The sequence below is a fragment of the Cydia fagiglandana genome, chromosome 13 (genome assembly GCF_963556715.1).
Source record: "Cydia fagiglandana chromosome 13, ilCydFagi1.1, whole genome shotgun sequence".
In the NCBI taxonomy this organism is placed as follows: domain Eukaryota; kingdom Metazoa; phylum Arthropoda; class Insecta; order Lepidoptera; family Tortricidae; genus Cydia; species Cydia fagiglandana.
In genome coordinates, this window is record NC_085944.1 from 2,047,998 (window position 1) to 2,057,961 (window position 9,964).

Here is a 9,964-nt window from a genome sequence, read left to right on the forward strand (position 1 = left end):
CACAATGACAACGTAGCGGTTGAATGGAGCTTATTAGGAGCAGCAATTAATGTTTCAAATTTTACCAGCACACTTTACGATAAAAAGAGAAACATAAATTTTTAATAAGTCAAGAAATCTCCTAACATATATTTTAAGTCATCGTTTTCTAGCAAAGTTGTGAAATAGGATGTACATTATCACTTGATTAAAAAATTCACCTATATCTATATTCCTATCGGCTGAAGTAAAGGGCAATCAACACAACTTGGGGACATAATACCCTTTGGGATTACAGAGGCCAGAGCTAGATTGGCTTTCTGACGTGCAAAAGTACTTTCTGATGGGCAAAAGTAAAATATTAAAAATAAGAGTCTTTACCTTCTAAAAACTAGATTTTCTTCTTTTCTGGTCTTAGTTTTTAATTTTTAACAAGCAGAAACGTCTGCGAACGATGCTATTAAGCTTAGAATAAATTTAAAAGTGGAAAAATTACTGTCTTGGGTGAGACTTGAACTCCATCCATCCATCCAGAGGCCGTGAGTTCAAGTCTCACCCAAGACAGTAATTTTTCCACTTTTAAATTTGGTCTTAGTTTTGTTGCGACACAGGATAATATTAAAACTATATCTTCCAGAGTTTAGGGAATGTGACATTCTGCGACCAAAAACTTAATATCGCATTCGAAATGTCTAGGCGATACCAACGCAATGTACCATCTGTGTTTGTGCAATTATCGTGAAAGTTTAAATCAGACTTAAAATAGATTACCCAACAGACAGAATCTTCATGAAAGAGACACGTTCCTCCATTTCAAAAGCGTTAGTCCCAAAATGAAAGCTCCGGCAGATGAATAGTCGAGATAAGTCGGTCGCAATCCTCCTATTACGACTGACTTCGCATTTTTCCACATTTTTAAACGGTGCAGTTTTAAGCGAGTCAGCAATGTGGATATTGTCGCACACTATGAAGAAGTGAAGTTTTTGTTTCACTTTCAAGTTTTCAGATGTTGTCAAAAGTCGTTGATTTACTAGATTTTTTGTAGCAAGCAAATCATATTGGAATGTGTAACTTAGTTACCTAGTGCAAAGAAAAAAACATCAGAGCTTATTCATAGCTTATTAATTAAGCACAGTTAGAGCGAGCTTTTGCGTGAGCTACATGTGACGTCGGGTAATAGTTTTCAATTGTGTAATTTTGTATGGAAATCGAAAAAATCCGTTTCCTGAAATTTCAGAGAACATTTCCAACTTTTTTGAAACTTTCCGAAACTTGCATCAATGTGTCAAACTAGTTAAAACGGTCAGTTATTTTCAGGACTGACCGCTTCTACTTCAACTCTTCGGTCATTGTCCTAGCTGCAAATTGCACTCATTCGTCGTTCAATCTCGACAGTCGCAAAACGCCGTACATTAGTAGTATAGTGTGTAGATACGTCCGTCTGCTTTTGGAGTTACTGTTTATCTAGATCGTGTCGCTCCTGAGCGAAAACAAACAGACAAGTTCCAGTTACAGTTGTTGCATATAGGGGACTATGTTCCCGTGATACTGACTTGTCTATTGAGGCAGAAAAAATGTATTTTCTCAAAGTTGTCCTCGCTAAAGTATTTTTATACCCATATAATTATATACATATATAATTTTTTAACACATCCTGTTTTTCCTTGAAATAAAACTGTTGTTTTCCTACTGCTTTCAACGCCAAACCATTTGACCTAAGAATGACAAATTGATAAACCCTGATTTTATCTACTTTAAGCTCTGGCTTTAACCGAATTTGCTTATATTCGACGCAATAACCAAAAAACGACCATACCTTCACCGGCGCTTACACCCTTCTCAATATTAAAATGGGTAAATCATTATCAAAGAATAATAAAAAGAGCATAAGCGCCAACCCCGGTAATAGGTATTAGGCGTGATTACCCCTCACAAAACTTAATGGTAGGCGTTTGACCTGATTCAGGTGTTTGCATAAAATGTTACACTGATGGAGTTTCATGAAGCAAAATAAACTGCTGTGGAAATCGGGATTCCAATATGATAAAATTAAAAAGTTTAGGAAGCCCTCTAAATAGCAAAATAAATACCGCGAAAACGACGAAGGTGTCTCGAAAAAGAGAGTATTAGAAGTAACGAAAATGGAGTCTAGAAGTAACGATACGTGTCTATTCCTTCCCTAGCCGGGCGTGGCTCACTCCGCGATTTCGTCGCTTTGCAACAGGCAGCTAAAAGTACATTCGTTCCATTCCACACCCATTTTGGTGGCTAGCCATAAGCCGCGCGTGGCGCTGTCGCCACCTATCGGCCATATCTGTCCTGATCGTATCAGACGCGTTTTGTTACAGAGTGAGTCTTCTGTACCTAGTGCTATTATTTATTCTGTGCCCTAGCTAGTTTGAAGGTTTCTTTGATCTTGCAATTCTACCTAATCTATGCCATTCATCTAATATTCCACTTGAATAACACCTAAATCGTGGAAACCGATTAGCGGTCTAAGTACACGAACGACGGAACCAATGAAAGCGCTGGTGGATTATAGGTAACTACTAAATTATTACGTGTCGGACAAAGACCCAATCGCTCCCTTTAGAAATTGGTTCAGTAGGAATGAACGAAGCAGTGAGCTATACAATCTAAATAATTAAACAAAATATCTATCTCGGGAAATAAAAGGATAAAACTAAAGATCGCCGGCAAATCAATTATAGTTCACAAAAGTGTTTTTTAATGAAGTCATTACAGTTGAGTCGGGAGCCCACAGTGAAAAGTATGCCATTATAGTTTGGCTAACAAAGTCTTAATTTAACCAATAAAGTCAACGAGTAGAAATAGTATCAAAGAATTCTCTGTCGATGACTGATTATTATTTTACTTAGGCGCGAAATTAAACACAATTTATAATAATGCATTAGCATTATTTTATTTTTCCTCATTAATATAAATTAGGCAGGCGAAGTCTGAGTCGGCGTGAATCGTAATACATATTAATGATCCGCGGCTTGCGGCCTTTGTAAGGACGTATATATTAGGTATAAATAATATATAAATATAATAGGTATAAATACTTCTCTTGTTCTTAAGTTATTCGTACAATAGTAAAATAATTATTCTGTACTGCGCAATCCAGGGACCATTCTGTTTTACAATTTGACATGGTTTTCATATTATTTTGATACGACGGTGTTATTAGTAGAGAATGCAATCTCGTAATCCTATTGGTCTAATCTAATTAAGCTTGCAAAAATTTAGAGAAGACATATCTGAGCGGCCAAGGTCCTCACAAATATCTGAACACGCCTTTATTTTCAAGACGCTAGAGTGCGTGTTCAGATATTTTTAAGCACCTCGGACGCTCCGATACCTATATCTGATGGCGACTGTACATTGCAAGTAAAATGCAAAAGTGCATGTCCAATGACTGGCCAGTATGAGTACGTCTCACCGGGCTGATTATCCAAGATGAATACTAGTTCCTACCAGATTCAGCAAGGCCACGACGGAGTTCTCCTGTCTCCGACGACACAGTTTGACCATTTATAAATCTTATTCCATTGGAATACAGCCGAGAAACGGTCATACAGTTCGGTACAATCAAAATTGATGCGACAATTGGTTTCGGGATTGAAGGTTGAGAAATTATGTTTGATCTGAGCGGAAAGGTGTCTTCCTACCAGTGGGTGGCGCGTCAAAGATATCCCACCAAAAACATTTTCATGTAAAATGTTGCCAAGACGAAACCATAAGGCTCGCACTGTCAAAAAGTTATCAGATCTCTTATAGAGCCAAGCTTCTAACTCAACAAGCCCTACTTCAGAAACTCTACACCTTAGTCAAAACATGTGGCTTGGCCGTTTCAATCAGATGCGTAGACATGGCGAAGCTTATTTGGCTTTTAGCTTTAATTTTACGAGCTGTAGAAAAATCCTCAACTGTTAAAAAATTAGGCAAACCAGAAATCGAGTTCTATCTATATCATATACGCCCGCCACTTGTTTATACCGAGTGGGGCTTTTAACAGGAGCAAACAATTAAACTTTAGGCTGTACTTCTCAATCTAATAAGTAGAAGTCTTCTCAGTCCGGATACGTTTTTGATTTCTGGGAATTTCTATGAAAGGAAGGAAGTGGAAAGTGCGGTATGGGACATTTTATGATATTCCTGAGTATTCATGTGGACAGTTTCATTTCTTAGACAGTTTAAGTTTCTATGTGGATAAAGTCACAGGCGGAGACTAAAGGTAGTTAGTAATAAGCAAATTTACCTAGTTTTAAGACATGTATTTGTCGTACATACATACAACGGTGTGCTGTTTAACTGAAATGTTAGGTCCATTGCCAATAAAGTTGGACCAAACAGTCCGATCTATTAGGTCCATTGCATGAGCGTGCCAAAACAAACAATACGGTATTGTAGCAAAATCTAGGTAAAGTATGCCTATAGTTGGGCTAGCTATAACACGTATAGCCAGAGGAAATAAAAGTAAAACTATGTTGTAACCAAATTAAGGAAAAAAGATGAAATATTCTGCGTCTCAACCACCACCTAAGGTCCACCGATGTACAGTTAAAACGGTGGGCGATGGTACATGAAATTTTAATATAAAAACATATAAAGGGCGTTTCCTTTGTTGAAATACAGGAAAGTTTTAAAAATTTAGCGCGCAACCGCGCTATCGTGGCGAAGTTCCCTTCCATGCCCTTAATTTTTTGTAATAACGCTAATGACAGTTAGGTAGATTTTTGTTTCCAATCATGTTGCGGCTCGTAACGCAATATTTATTCTCGCAGCAACAATTGACACTGAACAAAATTTATGTTCATTGATGGAAATGAATTAAATGCCCGCCGTACCGTTTATTGCCGTCCGATTGTTTCCATTACCACTAAAAAAAGATCAAACAAACTGCAACTAGATTTTATGGTCGTTTTTATAGATCATTGTTTACACGCAGAGGATTTAGATGGACATATTTTCGCAACGCGTCTTAGATAATTAGGACAACGATTTAACTAACTAGAGAATCGTAACTAATAGGACGAGTGCAAAGTGAAGTAGGACCGAGAGAGACATATACGTGTATAATCAGAGTAGCTAAAGTAAGGTGGGGTAAGAGTACCACTTGTATGGGAACCTCATACAATCATATGGTCTTGCCCCGAGCAAAATATGTTAGTCTTACCCCACCTTACCCTATAAGATCTAAATAGCATTTAAATTCTCGTACGAGGAAACTATTTGAAAAAAATACTCACAGCACTGGAAAAGTTAATTGTAAACAGATTCCAGTTAGTCTATAAAGTAAACAAACAACTTGTACAACTACATATTCGTCGGGTAGTTATAACACTTATAACATTTATTGGTTAACCGACCAATTACAAAACCGCCTGGATCAGTCACTGAACGACCTGACTTTAACCTACATTATTTGATCGTGTAATGTTTTCATCTACCCTCAACTGGCTTAAGGAGCCATTTGAGGGTACATTTGTTTACTTTTATTTAAATACCTAAAGATCCGGAGCATAGTGCGTCCGTGTGACATCGCCCGCACTGTCCAAGCAATCAATGTCACCCCAGTAATGGGCGACGTCCAAATGAAGACATCGGCCAATTCGCTTTACGACACTGTAAGCTGCCCTCGATTGGGTAATTTCGACCGCGTAGGCGTTTGATGGAAGCTATTGTTTTTATGTCTTCGTCGTACTGCGTGTACAGTTTAAAACTATTGCCGTGCCATAAACGGGTGTTAACTCACATTTACAGACGGGTCTATCAATCAATCATTCAATCAAATTTTATTTCAGGCAAAAAATATACCCATACAAAAATATTAAAATAAAAATAATTACAATTAAAAATATTATCATATTAAAATTAAAATTAAAAATTAAAAATAAACTTAAAATTACATGTCAACAACAATTACATTAAAATTAAAATAAAATGCTATCGCGCACAGGTCTACCCAAAAATTAAAAAATTGTTTGTTTACTTTTATTTAAATACCTAATGATACAGACTATAGTAATCAAATTTCTGACTGTCAGTAATTAGCAAGACATGCTTCTGTCAAACAGGGGGTCACAGGTTCGAGAACGGTTTGTTAAGTTCCTTGGTACTTATGTTAATATCATTTTCCATTCACTTTTTGATGAAGGAAAACATTTTGAGATGGCAAGAAAAATCCTATTGTGTAATATTCCCTCTGGGTTAGAGTAGGTACCTACTTAGAACAGCGGTCGGCAACCAGCGGCCCGCCCAAGTAGCACAGATAGCTCTATAACTACTCACTTTTAGTTCTATCTAACGCTCTGTGCGTATTAAGACACTTATAACAGCACACTCGTGGTCCTACAGCTGTATAATAGATTTCAGTGATATTTATATAGCTTAGGGCTGATTAAAAGCTGCATTACGGCTCTGAAAACTACCATTAATACGCAAAGAGTGATATAAAGGTATATTTGCTACGAACCTGTACAGCTTTAAGGGTTATCAAATGCTTTAACCGTTATAAGGTCTGTTTAGTGGATAAAATTACACCATGTGCTGTATAAGGAGGTAATTGTGGACTTTTATTACGTTGACTTATTAAGGGAGCACAAGTGAACTATTATGAAGCTAATAGATGTATAATGGAAAACATGTGGCACATTATACAGCTTTTCGCTTAACATGTTTACCGCTAAGCAGCTTTTATTACGCTGACTTTTAAGGGACCACGAGTGAACTAATATGAAGCCAATAGACGCATAATGGAACACCTGTGGCGCATAATACAGCTTATCGCTGAACGTGTTTACCGCTAAGCAGCTTTTATTACGCTGACTTTTTAAGGAAGCACGAATGAACTATTATGAAGCCAATAGACGTATAATGGAACATACGTGGCGCATAATACAGCTTATCGCTGAACATGTTTACCGCTAAGCAGCTTTTATTACGCTGACTTTTAAGGGAGCACGAGTGAACTAATATGAAGCCAATAGACCTATAAATGAAACACATGTGGCGCATAATACTGCTTATCACTGAAGATGTTTACCGCTAAAGCAGCTTTTATTTTGCTGACTTATTATAAGGGAGAACGAGTGAACTGTTATGAAACCAATAGACGTATAATCGAACACATGTGGCGCATAATACGGCTTAGCGCTGAACATGTTTACCGCTAAGCAGCCTATTATACTACCATTGAGACTGTGTGTATAGCGGCTATTTAAACGTTCACAAGATGCCTTATAACTGTTTAGAGGTTCACTAGTGTATCGAAAGAACGACTTGGACTTTATAGTGGTTCATTTAAGTATCTTAATCAGATACATAACAGTCGTATGCTGCATATTAGAATTTTAACGGTTCACGTTGCTTTTTAACATTGACCGCCATTTTATTGTATATAACCTACAAAATTTAAATTACTTTTCCAACTTTTAAGGGCAACAATAACGTTTTGTGCATGAGTTCTTAACCTAAATCACTAGTTTAACTTTTTATCTCATAATTCCGTCCAAACCACTAAAGTAGTTTTTACACAATAGCTTATTTATATCATTAATTTAAATAAATCCTGATTATTCTCGTGGCGCATTGAAATTTTCTTAGATAATGTATATATATAATGTCAATAAACTTGCATTCCCAAACATCTTTCTCACATTAATATATAAAAGATCATGTACTAACATTTAACTAAACACTTTAACAAAATGACTTATGGTGTTGTTGCGCTAAAGGTTTTTGCTTCAATATAAATATGTTTTTTAAGGCAGAGGTGTAAAAGTATGTTAATAATTATCTTTTATTCAGCCCAACGTCAATCTTTCCCGGTATTAGGGCGCACATGTGACATATTAACTGAATAAAGGGTAACTGGTGGTCTCTTACCCAGTCAATATACACCTCTTATAACTCCTGTTACCCCTTATAATTCCATTAAATTGCTGCTACAATGCTCTTAAACAGCTATGTGAACTTAAGGCTGCATAATTTGTGCCCATTTAAGAGTTATAAAAGCTGAAAAGAGGCTTATACAGCTCTTATGCAGCTTTTTTATTCCAGCTTCAAGCGTATTCGTACTTCATTATGCGGCTGCTATACAGCTAATCTGTGCTACTTGGGCGCCGACCTCTCGCTTGCGGCCCACGAGCCTCCCTGGCTATTTTGTACGTATAATACTGACGAAAGACAATGTCTGCTAAAGTCACAAATATTACCAAAGTGCGGCCCGCATCATCTTCCTTAGCTACTATGTGGCCCTTGGGGCCTTGGCTGCTAAAAGGTTGCCGACCGCTGACTTAGAAGGTAAAATTTGGCTTACGAAATATCATTTACTAGCCACTTTTTGGTGAAGGAAAAGATATTGAGTTATCTCGGGGTTAGAAGGTCAAATGGCAAAATCTTAATACCTACTTATACATATATTTATTTATTTAAAATAAGTCAAAGTAGGTAGTAGAAATAATATTCATATAAGCTGTTTTTCATAAAGTTGGATATTGATTAATATAATGTCATTAGCATTACACTACAAACAACATAAATAAATACATTTCATTCATAAACCATAAATAAACCTGCATGTCTTCTGGCAAACCATTAATAAATTAAGTTCTTAAGTTTGTTCAAGTGTTGAGTGGTTACCCAAATAGTGCTAGTAAATAAACAGAAGATGAGTAAGGTATACCATATTTTCTATTAAAAGCAAAACTTTTAACTGACCACTGGTGTACTTTATGACTTTGCAATAAGGTTGTTAATTGTCAATTAATAAAACTTATAAATGGTACTTACTATAGTTAAAAAGTGGACTGTTGATTATTTGTGAATAGGGTTCAACCTATTGTTTTTTTTTTTGCAAACTGAACCAACAATTTGGACTTAGTGTAAATATGGAATCAAATGACATCTTGGCATTTATGCACTTTTTGTTGTTTTAAAACTGGTTAGGTTTTTATTGCTTCATGTTTACTTGTTAATCAGGTTTTACGGTCTTTGTTTTTAAGTCAATAAAATTAAGGTAAATAATAGTATGTGTTGGTAGTAAATACTGGGTAACTTTAATTGCACTATTATACCTGAAAAATCTTGTCTATTATAGAACAGCTTGTCTAAAAATTACTGGCTGTTGGTAAAGTTCAAAGGTCTTAATCAAGGGCCATATTTATGGTACTTGATCTTAATTTATAAAGAAAAACAAGCTGTTCCAAAACATCCAATTGGAATCTTACATAACAAGCTGTACTCACCAGGACCTCATGGTGCGTGCGGTTGCCCTTGTGCACCCACTGCACGTTCTGCGGCGCCAGAGTCAGCAGCCCGCCGCACGGAATCGTCACGTTCGTCCCCTTGTCCACCGCCACCTCGCGCAGCGCCAACTCCTCGCTCGCCGCTCCACGAGACACTTCACAGAACAACACTAAGAATATTAACAACAACAACAATAATACCCTACTGTTAATGCCTAACATAATTTCAATATTTACCTTCTATTCCGAGACAGAACAGAGGAAACAGTATGCGTTCGAGAAACATTCTACTGTGCCTACATCTATGTACCTAGTAAAAACAAAATTTCAGGCTCTACCTATTGGAAAGTAAAAAATATTTTTTGTACTATCTAATTATTTACATCACACAGAATTTAATTAAACGACGGAAGGCGAAAAAATAGGAAACTAATCTCACAACAAACGTCTTCACTTCATTGATGAAAGTCATAGACTAAAAAATAAATAATCTCAAAGCATAGACAAATTTTATCTGACAGTTTGAATTTTTTATTTTAGCGCCATCTAGTGTGTTATTGAGGCATGTTAATTTAATCACTGTTTTTGTAACACAACAATTTAATTTATGAATCTTATTTGATAAGAAATAAATTAAGCGATAGGTAAAAGTGACATAGTTTTTTTGAATAATTGTTGAATGAAAACATTTTTGATAACGGATGACAACTGTCAAAATTGTAGTCCGTGGT

The 9,964-nt window shown here is 36.3% G+C and overlaps 1 protein-coding gene across 1 annotated transcript in view; it reads right to left on the reverse strand.

Moving 5' to 3' along the window:
• The window catches only part of LOC134669977 (cell adhesion molecule DSCAML1), a 57,526-nt gene extending 47,831 nt beyond the window's left edge, over positions 1-9,695 (reverse strand). The window contains exons 1-2 of the mRNA XM_063527622.1: positions 9,471-9,695; positions 9,234-9,388 (exon numbers count right to left, since the gene is read on the reverse strand). Coding sequence (XP_063383692.1) covers positions 9,234-9,388; positions 9,471-9,519 — 204 coding nt within the window. The 5' untranslated portion in view covers positions 9,520-9,695. The remainder of the gene's footprint in view (positions 1-9,233; positions 9,389-9,470) is intronic.
• Positions 9,696-9,964: the final 269 nt, after the last annotated feature.